Here is a 21293-nt window from a genome sequence, read left to right as displayed (position 1 = left end):
ACTACTGCTACACGTAGGTCAAAATGGCCATATTAAAGGGGACGAGATGTAAGGGGTTTGAAGGCAATGCGAAAGAAGGAAAATGAGAGGTTGAAGGCGAAAATGAACGGTAAATGTATATGGATTTGGAGAGGGAGAAACGAGGTGACAATTGGAAAGAGTAGGGTATAGGTGGTTGGGCGAAAGTTCTTAGGTGTATGAGAAATAATTCACAAAATACACAACAAGAAAAGACACAAAAAGTTGTGAATAGTAGAACAATGAAAAGAAGAGATGGGCATGTCCAACACAATGGATGATAGCAGATATAGTAGACACACGCACGGGCACAAGTCAGTAAAGACCGCACTAATCCTAGAGCGAGTCAACAGCACCGGCGGATGGCAGGACAACGAAGAAAGTGTGATAGCCGCGAATCGCCGCACAAGATCTAGGCCAATTAGCAGGGATGTAGGCACACAGGGACAACACATTGCTAATTCGTTGACTGAGTGGTACTGTGGCATTACCAACATTGCCCGTGAATGAGAATTGAGAAGGAAAAATGTATATTTTACTGCATTTATGTATATTGTAAGTTTGTAATCTAGATTTTGCGTTATATTTTTATTAGTATGCTTTTAAGTTTGTCCAACCTTAAATTTTCTCCGCAAAGAAAATCCCTCAAAAAAAAGGGTCAAAGATTACGGAACAGACCCCGCAAAATAAAAGATTACGGAATAGGCACTCCTTTTCCGAGGGCTGGTTCACGCCAGATAGGGATGCCACGACGGCCTGCCCACGAGGCGTGTGCAGGGTCCGGACGCAACTTCTTGCCGGACCACCATTTTCTTCCTGACTCTTCACTTCTTCAGTTTGTGTGTTCTCTTCATTCTTCACGGCTTCGCCCTCAGACCTCGCTGCTTCTTCTATCCGGAGAAGCTTCTAGAAACACCATCTCCGATCCATCAGCCCAGCCAGGCCTACCTGCTGGTGGAGGTCGACACGGCGTGCTGTTCCGTGCCGCTTCCTTAGCGGTCGCGCGAAGGATGCTGGCGTCCAGGGTCTGGTCTAGGTCCGCGCCGCAGTCCTCGCGCGCCTTGGCTTCCGCAGCGGCCTCGGCGGCGAGGTCCCTTCTACTGAGGTCCGGCATGCAGCTCTCCCAGGCTCCTCCCGGTCTCGCAGAGCGGCCCTGCGCCGGGATAGCTGAGGCTGATGCGCCGCCGCTGTGCTCTTCTTCAGGCGATTCACGGTGAGCGTGGTTTGGTCTTCATATGCAATTGAATCGTATGTGCATTCACTTTGAAGCTGAAATATGTTCATTCATGCGTGCACCGGGATTCAGATTCACGGAGTGCGTCTGACCGGATTGTGCCCCAGACCCGGTATGTGGCTCGGCTGGGGCTTCCGGCTTTTGATGTTAGGTTTAGGTGAGTGGTTTGGGTAGGGGCTCAGCTAGCATCCCTTCATCATATGGATAAGAGTAGCGGCATATGTTGCCAAGATGGTGGATTCAGGTATATTGTTTGTAATACTTTGTAAGGTCCTCGAGAATAATTAATAAAGTGGCCGTATGCATCTCCCAGATGCAGAGGCCGGGGTCATCCTCCTTTTCTAAGAAAAGAACTTTGAGCTGGAAGAATCTAAAAATATAATTTGATAATGCCATCGAAGGAATTCAGTTTGAACCTCATTTGTTAAACATCAGCGTGTATGACTGTTAGAGTACGTAATGGGCCCATTAGTCTTAGGGTTAATTAGAGATAAGGGTCGCTTGCTTAGGGGTCAAGTAAGCCTTGCTTGGGAGTCAAGTAAACCTCTTTATATAAAGAGAGGAGATGTATCAATCTAATCAAGCAAGAATTAAGAAAGAAATCCTTCCCTCTTGCCCGGCCGTGGGCAGAAAGGCCCCCGGCCGGCGCGAGAGCCCTCTCGCGTCCTCCTTCTAGCAACACCATAACAATTTGGTATCAGGTAGCTCAATTCCGATCATGTCTTCGCTGCCGCCCACCCCGTCGCTTCCGCTGCCGACCGTCTACACCGCGCCGCTGCCCTCCCCGTCCGCGCTGCTGGTCGCATCCTCCGGCGCCGCCACCGACCAGATGCCGGCGCCCTCCACCGCACCGCCGGCCGCCGCCTACACCCCAGAGGAGATCACCGGGGTCCTCAACGACCTCGTCACAGTCGTCCAGGGGATCCGGCTATACCTGGCCAGCCCCTACGGGCCGCCGCCGCCCCTGCCGCCGACCGCCGCTGCCGGGCCGCCGGCCCTGCCGTGGTACTTGCCGCATCCAGGGGTCTCCGCGGCGTTCGCTTGGACGCTGCAGCCCCAGCTGCAGCTGCCGCCGCGCCCGCCGCCGCCCCACAGTGGCTGCAGTGGCCGGCGCCGGCTCCCGCCGCGCCTCCAGCGCCCATCGCCGCCCCCGCGCCGTTGTGGCTGTCGTGGCAGCCGCCACACCAGGCGGCCTTCACCGCGCTCGCTGGGCCACTGCAACAGCCGCTGCAGCTGCCATCCATCGCCACCACCGCCCAGCCCTGACTGCAGTGGCAGCCGCCGCTCCTGGCGGCCTCCGCCGCAGCAGCCGCAGCCGCTGCCGCTGCCCGGTGCGCCACCACAGCAGCCGCTGCAGCTGCAGCAGCCACCGCCGGTCAGCTCCGATCCCGCATCGACCGCACCGGTGGGAGTCCCGCTTCACCAAGTCCAGTCCCCGCCGTCGCCGTCACCGTTTCTGTCTTGGATCGCTACCCGGCACGTGTCGGCGGCGGTGAGGCTGCAGGCTGCTGCGCGCGGCCTCCTAGCGCGTCGGCGTGTGCGGGAGATGCGTGGTCTGCAGCTGCCGCTCCTCCAAGTTGCCCTTCGCTGCGCAAAGGACCTCGATCTCATCCGCTGCGTCGGGGACTTGGGCATGCGGTTTCCCCCACGGGCGGCGGGCATGCTGTTTTCCCCGCGGGCAGCGACCTCAAAGTCTGCGACATTGGCGTTTGGGGGGCGCACCCCTCCTTGTCATTCTCCATCGCAAGCCCTCCACTCTTCCCTGTGCGGTGCAAACCAACAGCCGTCCGACAGGGAGAAGGCATGGTGTCTCCGACAGCAGCGCACCGCATAGCACCACTGCATTCCGCCACCGGCCGCCGCGAGGGCGCCTCTGCTGGTCACTCTTGCGACCACTTCCATGTGGTCATAAACATGCACTCCTTTTGTCCAGGTGGTGTCCATGGGATCCAGGTGGCTGTACACGTGCACGTCCGACGTGCGGATGGTGTCCACTTTTTGTTAAGGGGTCCAAAATAAAGCGTCCCAGTCCATTTCAGGTTGAGAATAATAAAACAAGCCGAGATGTAAAAGGCTTGTTTTTAGGTGTTAGGTTTGTGTTGCGTCGAGTCATGGTTATAAGTTGGTTAGGCTGCAGCTCGAGGACAAGCTGCATGTCGAGGTGGGGTGTAGTGTTAGAGTACGTAATGGGCCTAATGGGCCCATTAATCTTAGGGTTAATTAGAGATAAGGGTCACTTGCTTAGGGGTCAAGTAAGCCTTGCTTGGGAGTCAAGTAAACCTCTTTATATAAAGAGAGGAGATGTATCAATCTAATCAAGCAAGAATTAAGAAGGAAATCCCTTCCCTCTTGCCCGGCCGTGGGCAGAAAGGCCCCCGGCCGGTCCTCTCGCGCCCTCCTTCTAGCAACACCATAACAATGACATTTTGAGAATTCCGATTCACTGAATCATAGATTAATTCACCGTCTCCAGGGAATGATGATTACTGAATTTCCTACTTCCATCATGCAAAGATTTGTTACCCAATAATTCGGCCCCCCTTTCTTTCATAATTACTTACTCGGGCTAAATTTCTATGTTGTCATAGAGGAGAACATGCCTGCAGAAGACGGACATATCAAATACATCCAGTGTCTAATCGAGTCACGCTTGCCGGAGGGAACCGTCATGTTCTTTATGCAAGTTATCTTTCACAGAACCAACAGAACTACAGATCTTTTTCGGCTTCTTCCGACCAAGAGAGGATAGAAGCTGCAAACAGGGTGTGTAATTCTATCTATACCCGTATCTGTTAACTTGCCATCCTGGATAAATTCTGAGATCATCTCAATGTATGTTACTAGCATGCTTCTATGAATAAACTTGGCATCTTTATCCCAGGAATTGCAATCATTATTGTGAACATAAAATAAAATCCCAAGTTCTCCTTTACATTAACTGGAGTTAACATCTTTTTTTAGTTCCAGATAATACATGGTCTGCCAAGGTGTGTGAAAATTGTAGAAGTTGGGCCTCGAGATGGACTGCAGAACGAAAAAAATACAGTGCCAACACCTGTAAAGATTGAGCTCATAAAGAGATTGGCAACCTCTGGATTATCAGTTGTTGAGGCAACAAGTTTTGTCTCCCCAAAATGGGTGCCACAGGTAAAATTCTTAATATTTTTCCCCATAAGCAGGTGACTAAGATTACCAATTTGATTGTTATGCTTATCTGACGGGAGTTGTGTAACTCTAAAGATCTCCGTTACCCAGTTTTATTTCCCTTGGTATCTATATGATTTCCATGTTCTGGCAGAACTTTGCCATCTATTCGTTTATCTCTGTCTCTACTCCTATAAAAGACTCAGTTGGTGATGATTGTGTGTCTGTCATCCGTCATTTCTGACCATCAGATCTGCATCTAACGACTGTGATGTAAAAGCTGTGGCATTTTTTGCAGCAAGACCCCACTTCTCTGCTCCAATTTGCAGAAGCCCCTTAGTATCTTGAAACCAACCACATCCCTCCCCCACCTCATCAAAAAAGCCACAAGGAATATATTTTAAGTGAAACCTAATACGAGTATATTTTAAGTGATATATATACCAAAATTAGATTGTTTTTCTTTCAAGTCTGTGAACATGTATTATTCTACTTTGGATCCGTTGCAACGCACGGGCACATTGCTAGTATAAAATAAATTTGCTGCTTGTTACGTTGACAAAGACTGCAGAATTATGGAACAACAGTAGTTTATAGTCCCATTGCTCATTACCATGATACTCTTGTGTCCATAATTCCATATATTACAATACAGTAGCTTCCAACACCGGCATAAATTGCATCATTCACTGAAGTCATTTGCACTCTACGGGAATGAGAACATAACCATACTCATAATTGGAGCTTCACCACCATGAACTTTTTAGGTTTTAAAATATGACATATGGTGTTTAGCCCGGGAACCTGCAGAGCCCAACAAGGGGTGTGTTATTGTTTAAATGTTGGAGTGGAGTGTCGCATGGGCCAGGAGTGGTATAGTGGATTGCCGAACCTCTCGATCTTTTCATTGGAGGTTCATAACAAAGTTTCCTCCTACTTCGAATGAAGAATGGTTCTGACGCAAATGTTGGATTTCTCCAAATTGTTTACCTCTGTATTTATGTTGCAATCTAGATATTGGCAGTGTGGTCTGGGTGAAGTTGATTGTCCGACATGGAGGGAAATGGAACAAATACGGTGCACAAGCTCTAAACCTGTGAATAAGTATAGTTCTGAACTGCCGTTGACATTTGAAAATTGGTTTTTTACTGCGTATTCAAATGATCCTTGCTATTAAGATTCAGACACAGTATATATACATTGCCTAGTGCCACAAATAACATTTTCTTATTGAAACAAGAACTGAAATGTGTCTCTGGATAACATTATGCCAGACTTGAATCACCATCCTTAATTGTTTCCGGCAGGAATACTGCCTAGCAATGAAGCAAGGAAAGAAAATTTGTACAGGAGTGCCTATTGCCTAATACTATGATGTCATCTTAGTCCAACTAAATAGCATTCTGTTGTAGTCTAACTGAAAACTTATCATGTGATGAAAAAAAATTGTTTGCGAAATCTTGTGGCCTTGAATGCAATTGGCTTGCCTGCTTCTTAAGTCTTCTGCTAGCTCAGCTCACCCTACTTTATCAAAGTATACTTTCCGTTTTGCTTGTCCGTCAGTTCATTTGCCTATCATGTACTCCCTCTGTAAAGAAATATAAGAGCGTTTAGATCACTAATTAGTGATCTAAACGCTCTTATATTTCTTTACAGAGGGAGTATTTGACACCCCATTGCTGAATGATACGATATTGAATAATTGTAGCTAGCTGATGCGAAGGATGTTATGGAAGTGGTTCGGAATATTACGGGTGTAAGCTTTCCTGTGTTGACTCCAAACCTCAAGGTAAATCAGTTTTAATCAGGTGGGTTTTATATTTGTTAGCTTACCCCATTTAATAACCAGTCCTGTTCATTTATCATCAGGGATTTGAAGCAGCTGCTGCAGCAGGTGCCAAAGAAGTTGCAATATTTGCGTCAGCTTCTGAAGCATTTTCAAAGTCAAACATAAACTGTTCAATTAAAGAGAGCCTTGTTCGCTATAATGATGTTGCTCTTGCAGCAAAAAAGCTAGAAATTCCTGTACGAGGGTAAGTTATTTTATTTTCCAGCCTTTTGAACTCCAGTTTTCCAGTGTGACATATGTTAATATTGTGTTGCTCTATTATGTAACAATGTAGGTATGTTTCTTGTGTGGTTGGATGCCCAGTAGAAGGATCAGTACCACCTTCAGATGTAGCTTATGTTGCCAAAGAGCTTTATGACATGGGCTGCTACGAGGTTTCGCTTGGTGATACGATTGGAGTTGGTACCCCAGGTGATCTTGCATTATTTGCTACCCACAATTTTTAAGTATGCCATAGCTAGATTTTGCTTGCTACTATTGGGCTTCAGTTTGTTACATCCATTAGGCAAAGGATATTATCTGACACGTGCCAGTTTGACACCAAGGTCCTCACTGTCATCCTGGAGCCTTGGCATATTTGGCATGATTTGTTTCTCATGTTGCCTTCAAACAAATGTTGAATTTTCTTGTCCTCAAATAATGGAAGAAAACTGCTCCTAGTTGTATACCAGTGTCGTTTGGGAAAACATTGATTACCCAGTAAATTTTAACTCCTCTTAATGTCAGACTGTGTTTAATTATCTAGATAAACCCACCTTCGCTTCATGAAAATTTCAATTAATATGTAGCTTCTTCGATATATTCAGGCACAGTTGTACCAATGCTTGAGGCAGTTATGTCTGTCGTTCCCGTGGAAAAGCTTGCTGTCCATTTCCACGACACCTACGGGCAGTCTCTTTCAAACATCCTTGTCTCTCTCCAGGTAATCATCTACTGAGATACTGAACAAACCATCACATTAAAAACAAAATGGTGATTCAGATCTTTATCATCCGACACTTGTATGTGATCAACCATGTTCTCTGCTCGATCAGATGGGTATTAGTGTCGTGGACTCCTCCATCTCGGGCCTTGGTGGCTGCCCATATGCGAAGGGCGCATCAGGGAATGTTGCTACTGAGGACGTAGTGTACATGCTGAATGGGTTGGGGATCAAGACAGGCGTCGACCTAAGCAAGGTAATCGCAGCCGGCGAGTTCATCTGCAAGCATCTGGGGCGCCAGTCTGGGTCCAAGGCAGCTACTGCCTTGAGCAAGGTTACCGCGAGCGCCTCAAAGCTATGAGGCTGCTCTTAGTGCTGTTACTCTGTAACATCATAATGCTGTGCCCGTTTATTGTATGTCGTCGTGATCCCCTGTTGCAGAAGATACATGTACAGTACCAATGCAGAAAGTACGTAAATGAATAAATGGCGGCAGACATTTCATTCGTCCCTCCCTCCCCTCGCGTCGCCCTCCCGAGGGTGACTCGAGGGTTCCCTCCCCCGGCCGCCGCCAGCCCCCCTTCTCGGCCTCCCCTCCTTGCCGTCGCTGGAGGCAGTTGCCGGGCTCCCCGCGCGGCCGCTGATGAGGGCGGCGGCGGGGTTCTTTGCCGCTCTGTTGCTGGGCAGGGGGCTAGGGTTCGGGGCGGCGGCTCCAGGTTGTGCGGGCGGCGCTCCCTGACGGCGGGCAGCGTCCCTAGGCGCGGTGGGACGCCTCTGCCCGGCTGTGTGGACAACGGGCCGGCGGTGGATCCGAGCGGCTGGGGGTCGGTTCCCCGTGTCTGGCCTCTCCAGATATGAAGACGCCTCCTTTGGCTCCTGCTGCAGCCTCTCCTACGCCATGTCTTGCCGGATCCGGTGGACGACGTCGTGGTGGTGGGGTGGGGAGCCCTGGATCGGGGTAACCTCTTGGCCGCCGGCGGCGGCCACATCGTCGGCGGCGCTTCGGGCGCCGCTCCCCTTCTCGAAGGCGACGTTGAGGTCCATCTCCCTCCCCCCTCCCTCCCCTGCTCTCGGTTGAAAATCCACAACCTTGGTTGGGCGGCGACGGTGCCTCTGCACCTCCTTCTTAAAGGCGTCGTTTTGGGTTGTGGGATGGAGGGTGGCCTGCGGCAAGCCTTTGGTGTCCTAGTTGGCGGCGGATCCTTCGTCCAGCGGTGACTTCCCGCCATGGAGGATCGATGTCTTCCTCAAGCTGCTTCATTTCCTTCTCTGCGCGGTCCGGTTGTCCGGTGGGTCGACGCCCTCGGCCTAGGTGAGGGGGGATAGTGGTCCCCTCTACGGCGGTTTGGTCGCGTTGTTGGAGGAGTGTCGTTGGTCTTGGTGTGGCTCGGCCCTCCTGGTGGCGTTGTTGCCCATTGCTCGCCGTGTCTTCTTGAAGTGCTCGGTTCCTATGGCTAGTGTCTGCGGCCTGCTCCTCATGTGTGAGTTGCAATTTGTGGCTTCGGGTGTGCTCGAGTGGTTGCCCTGTTTTCTTGCTGGCTCTGGTGAGAGCAGCTCTGCTTTGCCTTCGGCGTGTCGATGGCAAGCTCCTTCCTTGGCGCAATCCCGTCTAGCCCCTGTTAGGTCCCTAAGTTGTACTCTTTTTATTCTCTGGTCGTAGATTTTAGCTCCATCGGTGCCTTGTATCTGCTGCCTTGGGGTTGCATCCCCGTTTTCCTTTTTATCTTTGGTTGTATGGTGTGCTCTTTGTAATCCTGGCCGGTTGATGGCTTTGTTAATTCAAAGCCGGGTGAAGATCGAGCCCTACTCGGGCTCGGTTCGATCCTTTCATCTAAAAATAAATGGTGCATTTGATGTTTTGTCACAAAAAAGGACATTTTAAGCCGCTCTCATTTCTCCTGGATAATTCAGCTGTTAAACCTGTTGTACACTATGTAATACACACATGCATATGACGTGTGCAACTAAAATAAGTTTCCAAGAAACAAAAAGGGTAGATGGCCATACTTTCAAAGATGTGCAAAATTGATCACATCAATTAAATCAGTACAATTGTCTCACTTCTCAGCCGCCAAAAGTTAACAATATTCATGGTCAATGTACACTACCTTGTTAAACTCTACGGTAGATCAATAATGCCTCCGTGAAGTGAGTTAAGAACTTAAGATCTCTCTCGAGCTACTATGTACTACATCTGTACCAAAATATAAGATGTTTTTGTACTTCAATTTGAACTGCAAAAACATCTTATATTTTGATATGGAGGTAGTACATGATAGGGCTCCTGCGAATAACCAAATTATTTACAGCAGTTGTCAATACCAACTAATAATTACTGATGATTCAATCAGGCGTCCCTGTCAATGTCAAGTTGGTTTCTTGCTTCAGCACTCTTTGTGTTTTGATGAACTTCTCTGATGGTAGCACGAGTCCTTTTCCATAGGCTGCTAACAGAAGAGCCTCTGCTCGCCCTGCATCAGTGTCAAAACATCAATGAACTACGGAAGAAAATGCATTATCATCTACTCATTTTTCAGCAGGTCATTCAATTAAATGGGTTAAGCTAACTATACTAGCCAAAACATATTTAGCTGGACTGTGAGGAATATGTGTAATTAGTTTGTTTGCTCAGTACACCTTGAAAGCAAGACGAGAAATACACACAGAGCACATCATGTGTACATCATGTTTATTCATACGCATATGTCAGTGTCTACAATTGATCAGCTCGAACTAGAATGTTGTGACAAAATAATTCATTTACTGACTTACTGTTGTGACTTGGAAAATAGTAAGATGCGTACCGTGATGTTTCTTCAACTTGAGGGACAGAGCCTTATCCGGGAACAAGATTGTAGCAGCTCGTCTGCTATCATCCTGACAAACGTAGAAGGGTCATAAGATAACTATTATGATGCAGTACTAATTTGAGGTTAGGATTAAGAAACATGTAATGAAACTGGTGTCACGTCAAGTCTACAATTAGTAGAACAACACACAAGATCTAGCAACAAACATTCAGATGAGGAGAGAGAAATGCTCTCTAAAATGAAATAACATCTATGCATTACCACAGTAGCAATCAATTGGTCGAACTCAGATTTGATTCATTACTGCCGTCAGCTTAGATCATAGCACCCCAACCTAATCCAATGATATCTAAAGTCCAACCCAGATTTCTTCACTCTAAACCATTCAAAATAATTGAAACAATTCAGTTGTGAACTTATATTGAAAGGTCTCCTGGGTTGCAATGATCGGCGCACATGAGTACGAACCCACCGACACGGTTTCAAGAACTCACCACACTGGCCCTGTTTCAAGGACTCAATACTTACCCTGTTATCTACTTTTGTACTACACAACCTTAATTACATCAATGAAAATAGCAATGGTTAGGCATCTTTATTGAAATGCCATAATTAAGCTTGTTAAGTTCTTACCAACAAACAGAAAAGATTTCTACCAGTTTTCTGTAAATGAGAGGCATATAAGAAGAGTAGCAAACCTTAGGTGATGCACTTCGAGTTAGCCCAAAGTACGATTTCCATGTCTGTGATGCAACCGGTACAACAGAAAACTCAGATGCCACTAGAGCAGCAATCCACAAGCCATACGAAAAACCTGTACTCCACCATCCCTAAATATACATCATGAAACAGACGGCAAGAAGTCACTAACAGAACCTACATTATGCCACATGTTTCACATGAAATTTAAACAGTCATATGGTGTGAACTAGATTCTATCAAGTTCAAATTAGAAACTGAATTTGAACTAGATCACACTGCTTAGAGTACAACTCTAGCCTCAACTTGTGTGTGGAATGTTATGACCGGCTTGGTCTATACTAGGAAGAGGCCCACAGGGCATTAGTATTAGGGGCTTGGCCCACAAGTTATCTTAGGCAAGTTATCTTAGGAAAGTTATCTTAGGCTAAAGTTATAAATACTCATGTAAGACATCGATTTGAGGCAAGCAATAAAGACTATTATTATCTTTTGTTGCCCGGCTCCCAGAGGAGCCGGAAACCCTAGCCGCCGCCGCCAAGCCGCCGCCGCCTTCAACCCTAGCCGCGACGGCGCCCTGCCGCCGGCGCAACCGTTCTTCGCCGCGCCCTCACCCTCCTTGCCCCTACAACCTCCGCAGTAGAGCCGGTAGGAACCCTAGTCCTACCAATTTGGTATCCAGAGACACCAGGCCGATCATGTCTCAACCTCCATCACCGCCGCCGCTACCATCCGCCACCGCCCAGCTCTCGCTGCCGCCAGCTCCGTCTACGATGACGACCGCATCCGGCACCACCACCGACACCACCGCGCCAGCAGCCGTCACCACCACCACCACCGCGCCAGCGGCCGTCACCAACACCGCTACGGCGCCAGCAGCGGTCGCCCCCACGATCGAATCGCCTCCGCTGCTCTCGCCCGAGGAAGTGTCCGGCACCCTTCGGGAGTTGGTTCAGGCGGTCCGGGGTATTTCCCTATACCTCGCCGGGGCCCAGCCCCCGCCACCGAGCGCCGTCACCGCCACCTACGGGCCGCCGCCGCTGCAGTGGCCAGCCTCAGCCTTCCAGGCACCCTACGGCGGGGCGCCTCAGCCGCCGCTGCTGCTGCCCTACCAGGCTGCGGTGCAGCCGTGGCCCGCTTGGCCGGCCTCCACCGTGCCGCTGGGGAGCCCGCCCCAGCAGCTCCTTCCAGCGCCACCGCCGGCTACCACGACGCCGGCACCGGAGCAGACGGCCCCCCAGGAGCCACCGCCATCGACAGCAACGCCGCCCGCACCTAGGGCTACGGGTCGGCCCCTGCACCAGGTGCAGTTCCCACCGTCGCCATCGCCGATCCCCGCTTGGGCGACCGGCCCGTCTTCGGGCACGGCCTACTCCACGCCGCCGGAACACCAGAGGCCTTCCCTACGGTTTGATCACCCCTCCAGCTCGGCGAACTATGCCCCGGCGCTTCCCGACCCAGCATACGCACCGCCGGCGCATGCGGCCGCCCCAGGGCACGGCGGCCCGACACCCCCTCGCTTCGCCAAACTGGACTTCGCAACCTACGAGGGCACGGAGGACCCCCTCAACTGGCTCAACCAGTGCGAGCAGTTCTTTCGAGGGCAGCGGACGCTCGCTTCGGACCGCACCTGGCTTGCGTCCTATCATCTTCGAGGTGCAGCTCAGACCTGGTATTACGCCCTCGAGCAGGACGAGGGCGGCATGCCACCTTGGGAGCGTTTCCGGGAGCTCTATCTCCTCCGTTTTGGGCCTCCTATCCGCGGGAGCAGACTGGCGGCCCTCGGCCGTTTGCCGTTCACATCTACGGTGCAGGACTACGCCGACCGCTTCCAGGCCCTGGCATGCCACGCGTCGGGCGTCTCCGCGACCCAGCGCGCTGAGCTCTTTGTGGGCGGGTTGCCAGATCATATCCGCGTGGACGTCGAGCTCCGAGACCCCCACGACCTCCAGACGGCGATGTACTACGCCCGGGCCTTTGAGCAGCGGGCCCAGGCTCTGCAGCAGCCACTCGGACGGAGCGGCCGGCAGCCCAGTCGGCCCGTTCAGACTTCCTCAACCTCGGGTCGGCCCTCCCCAGCTACGACGGCCACACCCCCGGCGGCCACCCGGCCTTTTCGCCGTCTGTCACCGGCCGAGCAGCAGGAGCGTCGCCGTCAGGGTCTTTGCTTCAACTGCGATGAGCCCTACACGCCGACCCATGTCTGCCCCCGCCTCTTTTATTTAGAGACGGTTGACTACACCGAGGAGGACGCCTCGGCCGACGCACTACCACCGCCTGCGGCTACCGAGGACACGGCTGTGGAGTCCGCGGCAACGGCGTGCGTCGTCTCCCTTCACGCTCTGGCAGGCATCCGGGGCGAGCGGACCATGCTGCTGCCCGTGACGATCCATGGCGAGCGACTGGTGGCCCTGCTGGATACGGGCTCCACACACAACTTCCTGCCCGAATCGACCATGCGTCGGCTAGCACTCCCAACAACGGGCGGGGAGCGCTTGAGGATCACAGTGGCGAACGGCAATCACCTCCAGTGCCATGGGCTAGCCCGCGACGTTCCCATCTCCATCGGCGACGAAAAAATTTCCATTACCTGTGCAGGGATCGATCTGGGCTGCTTCGACTTCATCCTCGGGGTGGACTTTCTCCGGACCCTCGGGCCCATCCTGTGGGATTTCGACGCGCTCACGATGACATTCTGGCGGCAGGGCCGCCGCATCCGGTGGGAGGGCCTTGGGGGCGCCGCGCCGGCCGTGCCACACCTCCAGCTGGCCGCCGCGTCCTCGGAAGACGAGCACCCCCTACTGGATCCTCTTCTGCAGCAGCACAACGACATCTTCGACGAGCCGCGGGGTCTTCCGCCTGCCCGGGTGTACGACCATCGTATTCACCTTGTACCGGGCTCCACTCCGGTGGCGGTACGGCCCTATCGCTACCCACAGCTGCAGAAGGATGAGTTGGAGCGCCAGTGTACCCTGATGCTCGCCGCAGGCATCATCCGCATCTCCACGTCACCCTTCTCGGCGCCGGTGCTTCTCGTCCGTAAGTCAGACGGCACTTGGCGCTTCTGCATCGACTACCGCGCCCTCAACGCACTCACGCTCAAGGACAAGTTCCCTATACCGGTGGTCGACGAGCTCTTGGATGAGCTCCATGGGGCACGCTTCTTTACCAAGCTCGATCTCCGGTCGGGCTATCATCAGGTGCGCATGCATCCGGACGACATCGCCAAGACGGCGTTTCGCACCCACCATGGCCACTTCGAGTTCTTGGTGATGCCTTTCGGTCTCGCCAACGCCCCGGCAACATTCCAGGCCCTAATGAACGACGTCCTTCGGCCCTACTTACGGCGGTTTGTGCTTGTTTTCTTTGATGACATTCTTATCTACAGCGCCACCTGGGCCGAACATCTCTAGCACGTCGCCATCATCTTCAACGAGCTTCGAGCGCACAACCTCCACCTTAAGCGCTCGAAGTGCTCGTTCGGGACGCCTACCGTTGCCTACCTCGGCCATGTCATCTCAGCTGACGGGGTGGCTATGGACGCCGATAAGGTGGCGGCCGTCTCCGCCTGGCCAACGCCTCACTCGCCGCGGGCTCTCCGCGGGTTCCTCGGACTCGCCGGCTACTACCGGAAATTTATCCGGGAGTTCGGACTCATCGCGGCACCCCTCACGCGGCTGCTTCGCCACGACGCCTTCGCTTGGGACGACAAGGTGACAGCGGCGTTCGAGGCCCTCAAGGGGGCCCTCACGACAGGCCCCGCCCTCCAGATGCCCGACTTCGACCGCCCGTTCGTGGTGGACTGTGACGCCTCGGGCGCCGGGTTCGGCGCCGTACTTCATCAGGGAGATGGGCCTCTTGCTTTCTTCAGCCGACCCTTCGCTCCGCGCCATCTTAAGTTGGCAGCCTACGAGCGGGAGCTCATTGGCCTCGTCCAGGCCGTGCGTCATTGGCGGCCATACTTGTGGGGACGGACCTTCCACATTCGCACAGACCACTACAGTCTGAAGTTCTTGCTGGATCAACGCCTGTCAACCGTGCCGCAGCACCAGTGGATCAGCAAGCTCTTCGGCTTCGACTTCTCCGTCGAGTATCGGCCGGGCCGTCTTAACACGGTGGCCGACGCGCTATCCCGTCGCGATTCCGACCTCGCGCCGACCGCCGACTCGACCGCCGGGACGGTCCTGTGCATCCGCTCCGGGCCTTCATTCAGTCTCTTCGCCGACATTCGACGCGCCACTGAGACGGCAGATGATGCCGCCCTACTACAGCAGCAGCTAGCGGCTGGCACCTTGGAGGAGCCTTGGCGCTTCTCTGACGGACTGTTCCTCCATGGGCGCCGGATCTTTGTTCCGGCGCATGATGATCTCCGCCACCAGGTGTTACAGCTCGCCCACTCGACCGACCATGAGGGTGTGCAGAAAACCCTCCATCGTCTTCGCGCCGACTTCTACATCCCTGGCGATCGTGCCCTGGTCCGCGACTGGGTTCGATCTTGTCAGACTTGCCAGCGCAATAAGACGGAGACCCTGAGGCCGGCGGGGCTCCTTCAGCCCTTGGAAGTGCCATCTCAGGTTTGGGCTGATATTTCCATGGACTTCATCGAGGGCCTTCCCAAGGTTGGGGGCAAGTCGGTCATCCTCACGGTGGTTGATCGCTTCTCTAAGTACGCCCACTTCATCGCGCTCGGCCATCCGTACACGGCGGCGTCCGTGGCCCGGGCCTTCTTCGACGGCATTGTCCGTCTCCATGGGTTCCCGACTTCGATCATCAGTGATCGGGACCCAGTCTTCACAGGCCATGTCTGGCGCGACCTCTTCAGGATGGCGGGTGTCCAGCTCTGCCTCAGTACGGCGTTCCATCCTCAGACGGACGGTCAGTCCGAGGTGGTTAACAAGGTCATTGCTATGTATTTGCGTTGTGTGACAGGTGATCGGCCTCGCGCATGGGTGGACTGGCTCTCTTGGGCGGAGTTCTGCTACAACACTTCTTATCACTCCGCCCTGCGCGCGACGCCATTTGAGGTGGTCTATGGTCGCCCACCCCCGCCTATACTTCCGGTCGACCCGGAGACGACTCGGACGGTGGCTGCAGGTGACCTTATCCGCACCCGTGATGAGATGCTAGCGGAGGTCCGTCAGCGCCTACTTCAGGCCCAGCAGACGGCCAAGCACTACTACGACGATCATCATCGCGAGGCGGAGTTCGCCGTGGGCGACTGGGTGTGGCTGCGTCTTCTCCACCGCTCTACGCAGTCACTGGACCCGCGCGCGAAGCGCAAGCTTGGCCCTCGATACGCCGGGCCCTTCCCTGTCGTGGAGCGCATCGGGAAGGTGGCCTATCGTCTTCAGCTTCCAGCCCGCGCCCGCATCCACGACGTGTTCCATGTGGGGCTGCTCAAGCCTTTCCGTGGCGAGCCACCAGCAGCTCCTCCGGCGCTTCCTCCAACCGCCGAGGGTCGCATTCTTCCAGAGCCAGCAAAGGTGTTGCAGGCCCAGCTCTGTCGTGGTGTCTGGTTCATTCTAATTCAGTGGGCGGGCCTTCCGGAGGAGGAGGCTACTTGGGAACAGCGTGAAGATTTCCTTCAACACTATCCAGACTTTCAGCTCGAGGACGAGCTGTTTGCGCAGGCGGGGAGAGATGTTATGACCGGCTTGGTCTATACTAGGAAGAGGCCCACAGGGCATTAGTATTAGGGGCTTGGCCCACAAGTTATCTTAGGCAAGTTATCTTAGGAAAGTTATCTTAGGCTAAAGTTATAAATACTCATGTAAGACATCGATTTGAAGCAAGCAATAAAGACTATTATTATCTTTTGTTGCCCGACTCCCAGAGGAGCCGGAAACCCTAGCCGCCGCCGCCAAGCCGCCGCCGCCTTCAACCCTAGCCGCGACGGCGCCCTGCCGCCGGCGCAACCGTTCTTCGCCGCGCCCTCGCCCTCCTTGCCCCTACAACCTCCGCAGTAGAGCCGGTAGGAACCCTAGTCCTACCATGGAACATCTTCAGAGGCACATGATCTCAAGAAGCACACAATGTCAGTTCTATTACCACCAATCTACTGCAAAATGTTATGCACCGAGACAGTAATAAGTTGCAAGTGAGTAATGTAATCCTCAACAATTCTTATTGTAGGGACTATCCAATGGCATGACTTCTCGAAGTATTGATGCATAGAACATAAGTTCATTGTAATGCTTATGCAAATGCTTCCATTGACTGGCAAAAATATGAGGAAAGCAAGAGACCGACCAGCTTTCCATCAGTTGGAAATGGACTTGACTTCTCAATAAACGCTGTAGTTCCTGCAAGATAACAAAGACACCACAATATCATAGTCAGACACCAGCAAACGGTTACTGAACATAACTGCATTGTGCTCAACACACAAGGAAGGCTTAAGTCCTCCAATACCCCAGATAGGAGTGTACAACTACACTCTCGTGTGCCCATACCTGGAGGCGCATCAAGGCCACGGAGAAGCTGTATGATGGACCTGGTGTCTAGGCGCTTCCGTGTGAGCTCCGACACCATTATGTTCACGAACGGGTTATCGAACACCTACAGGACGTGAAAACGTGAACGAATGCTCGAGCACGCCAGTCAACGCGAAATGCGAGTTTCGGGCCGCACCTGAGAGGAGCCGTCGGGTGAGAGAACGGCGATGGCGCCGCGAGTGTCTGGATCGATCCCAATCGCCCAGCCGGTGGGGGCGGGGGCGGCGGCGGCGGCGGCGTCGCTGCCGTCGGCGGGGAGCAGGGAGAGGGAGGCGAGCCAGGGGTCCACAGCCCCCGCGTCCGCCAGGAGCTTAGCCTTGGCCCTGGAGCGGGACTTCGCGGGCAGCGCCGCAGCAGGAGGGAGCAAGACACGTCGGTGGCAGCGGCGAGAGCGGAAGGGCGGGGAAAAGAAGGCCGCGGCGGCGTCCCAATGGAGGGTGGAGCGGCGGAGGGCGGTGGAGCGGAGGGCGGTGGAGCGGAGGGCGTTCATGGAGTGGTCGGCGTGATGCGTAGCTGGCGCGGCGGCGGCCGATGCAGCACCGGCAGCTGCTGCTGCCATAGTTCGAAGCAACAGGAGGCGGAATGGGAGGGGAGGGTTTTGGTTGTTCCGCTCGGGGGATAACGCGTCAGTACGGACGGGCCCAGACGAGACCAGCTGCAGCACCTGTAATTTTTTTTGACCCCATGTATCTGCATCTGTATTTTTTAACACAGTACAGACGTAAGCGCTCATATATGCGTGCATACACTCAACCTCTAGAAATGTACACATGCACATAAATAATACGAGTACCAAGACTTGAATTCTGATGGACTGTTAATACCATTATCTCTCTAAGCATCCAACCACAGGTTGACCTTTTGTGCCTCAAAAAACGTTATGTATTGTCTTTTACATACAAAGATCTTATTGAAGTGTCATCTGAATTGGAGGATGATTATGTTACGTGTCAGCGACTTAAAGAATGAAAGTTGTAAGAAACCGCTTGCAACCGTCCGGACTGAGTGGTCGGGACGATGTTTTCCAACGCAGTTTTATATCGGTCTGCTCGGTGATTTGAACGTCATTTTACGCCTTACCGCTGGCACGCAAGTGTCTGACAACCTTGACCCACCCAAACCCCTCTTCCTTACCCTGCGCCCTTTCCTGCCCGAAAACAGCTACCCGCATTTATGTCATTCTAGAGCGGGCGCTCCGTGTTGACGTTAGCATAGAGCGGGCGTGACCTCTCGCTGACGCCGTCATTGAAGGGCTCGCCGACAGAGGGTGTCGTGTCCCCAGTGTCCATTCTTGTTCAATGCCGGAGAGAAGTTTACTGGACGGGACGGGATTGATATCTACCACGCACGTCCAATGCCCGTCCCTCCGTCTGCCACTATTAAACAGGCTCGCCGGCCGAGATACCAACTCTGACGCCCGCGCATTGACGCACCCGGATGCTTGGCCTCGCCGGCATCCACTATTTAAAGGCAACCACACCCGACTCACACCACACCACAACCCATCTGTTCCACATCTTTCTCCTGTGCACCACATCTATCATGACCGCGAGCGGAAACACTGTGTGGGAGAGCCTCTCGATGGAGCAGAAGCACAAGGTGACCGCCCTTGCGGCCACGTGGCAGAGCCACGATGCCAGGCGAGTAGAGACTGGCTCCGACGACGACTCTGTGTCACAGCCCACGCCGGTGCATGCCAGATTGACGATGGAGTAGGCACAGGCGCACTTCAATGCCGCCATGGCAGAGGAGTAGCTGTGCCCACGCCTATGTCGTTGTTCCGGTAGGTGTAGGAGGAGCAACGGTACAACCGGTTCCTCCTCGAGCGGCACCGACTGGAGGAGGGCCAGATCTACGGCAAGTGCACAAGCGAGGAAGCCATGAGGGCCATCACCGCGGCGAACCCCAACTTCGTCACCGAGCAGCAGGCGCTCTATGAGGCCACCCGCGCTCAGGCCGCCGCCCGCAACGTATAGGCGGCGCAGTCGAATGTGGAGGCGGCGCTGGCATTCGCGGATGAGAACGCCGTCAGCTGCGCGTCCTTGTAGGACCTTGAGAAGAGGTGTCTAGAGGGGGGGGTGATTAGACACTAAGTGCCAAAGTTGCAGTTTTTAAGTTTCTTTAAGTTTAAGTGGAGTTCACGCACAATTTCAACATTCACAATACATATCAAGCAAGCATGCAAAGAGTATACGAGCAGCGGAAAGTAAAGCATGCAAATTGCAAGAAAGTAAAGGGAAGGGTTTGGAGGATTCAAACGCAATTGGAGACACGGATGTTTTTGGCGTGGTTCCGATAGGTGGTGCTATCGTACATCCACGTTGATGGAGACTTCAACCCACGAAGGGTAACGGCTGCGCGAGTCCATGGAGGGCTCCACCCACGAAGGGTCCACGAAGAAGCTGAAGGAAATATGCCCTAGAGGCAATAATAAAGTTATTATTTATTTCCTCATATCATGATAAATGTTTATTATTCATGCTAGAATTGTATTAACCGGAAACATGATACATGTGTGAATACATAGACAAACACATAGTCACTAGTATGCCTCTACTTAACTAGCTCATTAATCAAATATGGTTATGTTTCCTAACCATAGACATGTGTTGTCATTTGATTAATGGGATCACATCATTAGGAGAATGATGTGATTGACATGACCCATTCCGTTAGCCTAGCACTTGATCGTTTAGTATATTGCTATTGCTTTCTTCATGACTTATACAAAGTTCCTACAACTATGAGATTGTGCAACTCCCGTTTACCGGAAGAACACTTTGTGTGCTACCAAACGTCACAACGTAACTGGGTGATTATAAAGGTGCTCTACAGGTGTTTCCGAAGGTACATGTTGAGTTGGCATAATTCAAGATTAGGTTTTGTCACTCCGATTGTCGGAGAGGTATCTCTGGGCCCTCTCGGTAATACTCATCACCTAAGCCTTGCAAGCATTGTAACTAATAAGTTAGTTATGAGATGATGTATTACGGAACGAGTAAAGAGACTTGCCGGTAACGAGATTGAACTAGGTATTGGATACCGACGATCAAATCTCGGGCAAGTAACATACCGATGACAAAGGGAACAACGTATGTTGTTATGCGGTTTGACCGATAAAGATCTTCGTAGAATATGTAGGAACCAATATGGGCATCCAGGTCCCGCTATTGGTTATTGACCGAGAATGGTTCTAGGTCATGTCTACATAGTTCTCGAACCCGTAGGGTCCGCACGCTTAACGTTACGATGACAGTTTTATTATGAGTTTATAAGTTTTGATGTACCGAAGTTTGTTCGGAGTCCCGGATGTGATCACGGACATGACGAGAAGTCTCGAAATGGTCAAGACATAAAGATTGATATATTGGACGACTATATTCGGACACCGGAAGTGTTCCGGGTGATTTCGGAGAAAACCGGAGTGCCGGAGGGGTTACCGGAACCCCCCGGGGAAGTATTGGGCCTTAGTGGGCCTGAGGGGAGAGAGAGGGCAACAGCCCAGGAGGTGGCGCCCCCCCCCAAGGGGAGTCCGAATTGGACTAGGGAGGGGAGGCACGACCCCTCTTTCCCTCTCCCTCTCCCCCTCTTTCCTTCCCCCTTCCTCCTTCCTAGTTGGACTAGGAAAGGGGAGTCCTACTCCCACTAGGAGGAGGACTCCCCCCTCCTTGGCGCGCCCCAAGGGCCGGCCGGCCTCCCCCCTTGCTCCTTTATATACGGGGGCGGGGGGGGGGCACCCCATAGACACACAAGTTGATCTACTGATCATTCCTTAGCCGTGTGCGGTGGCCCCCTCCACCATATTCCACCTCGGTCATATCGTCGCGGAGTTTAGGTGAAGCCCTGCGCCGGTAGAGCATCATCATCGTCACCAGGCCGTCGTGCTGACGGAACTCATCTCCGGAGCTTTGCTAGATCGGAGCCCGGAGATCGTCATCGAGCTGAACGTGTGCTGAACTCGGAGGTGCCGTACGTTCGGTGCTTGGATCGGTCGGATCGTGAAGACGTACGACTACATCAACCGCGTTGTGCTAACGCTTCCGCTTACGGTCTACGAGGGTACATGGACAATACTCTCCCCTCTCGTTGCTATGCCATCACCATGATCTTGCGTGTGCGTAGG

General features: G+C 52.9%; 2 protein-coding genes across 4 annotated transcripts; one reads left to right on the top strand and one right to left on the bottom strand.

Moving 5' to 3' along the window:
* The first annotated feature begins 795 nt into the window (after positions 1–795).
* On the top strand, positions 796–7673 carry LOC123069663 (hydroxymethylglutaryl-CoA lyase, mitochondrial). Of its 2 annotated transcripts, none has more exons than XM_044492583.1 (8): positions 796–1231; positions 3841–4015; positions 4214–4399; positions 6105–6185; positions 6266–6429; positions 6520–6656; positions 7052–7167; positions 7280–7673. In XM_044492583.1, the coding sequence occupies exons 1-8, from the start codon at positions 1029–1031 to the stop codon at positions 7526–7528; spliced, it is 1311 nt and encodes a 436-aa protein (XP_044348518.1). In that variant the 5' UTR covers positions 796–1028; the 3' UTR covers positions 7529–7673. The 2 variants fall into 2 exon arrangements, with proteins under 2 accessions (XP_044348518.1, XP_044348519.1); XM_044492584.1 differs by having other exon boundaries at positions 799–1231; positions 4220–4399.
* A 1490-nt stretch (positions 7674–9163) lies between these two features.
* Positions 9164–17769, bottom strand: LOC123069662 (Holliday junction resolvase MOC1, chloroplastic). Of its 2 annotated transcripts, none has more exons than XM_044492582.1 (6): positions 17307–17769; positions 17129–17234; positions 16926–16978; positions 10676–10807; positions 9972–10044; positions 9164–9629 (listed from the first exon to the last, which is right to left on the bottom strand). In XM_044492582.1, the coding sequence occupies exons 1-6, from the start codon at positions 17727–17729 to the stop codon at positions 9511–9513; spliced, it is 906 nt and encodes a 301-aa protein (XP_044348517.1). In that variant the 5' UTR covers positions 17730–17769; the 3' UTR covers positions 9164–9510. The 2 variants fall into 2 exon arrangements, with proteins under 2 accessions (XP_044348517.1, XP_044348516.1); XM_044492581.1 differs by having other exon boundaries at positions 9164–9638; positions 17307–17766.
* Positions 17770–21293: the final 3524 nt, after the last annotated feature.

Source organism: Triticum aestivum, chromosome 3B, assembly GCF_018294505.1.
Source record: "Triticum aestivum cultivar Chinese Spring chromosome 3B, IWGSC CS RefSeq v2.1, whole genome shotgun sequence".
Classification (NCBI taxonomy): domain Eukaryota; kingdom Viridiplantae; phylum Streptophyta; class Magnoliopsida; order Poales; family Poaceae; genus Triticum; species Triticum aestivum.
Note: the sequence above shows the minus strand (reverse complement) of the source record. Positions and strands in the feature narration are given on the sequence as shown.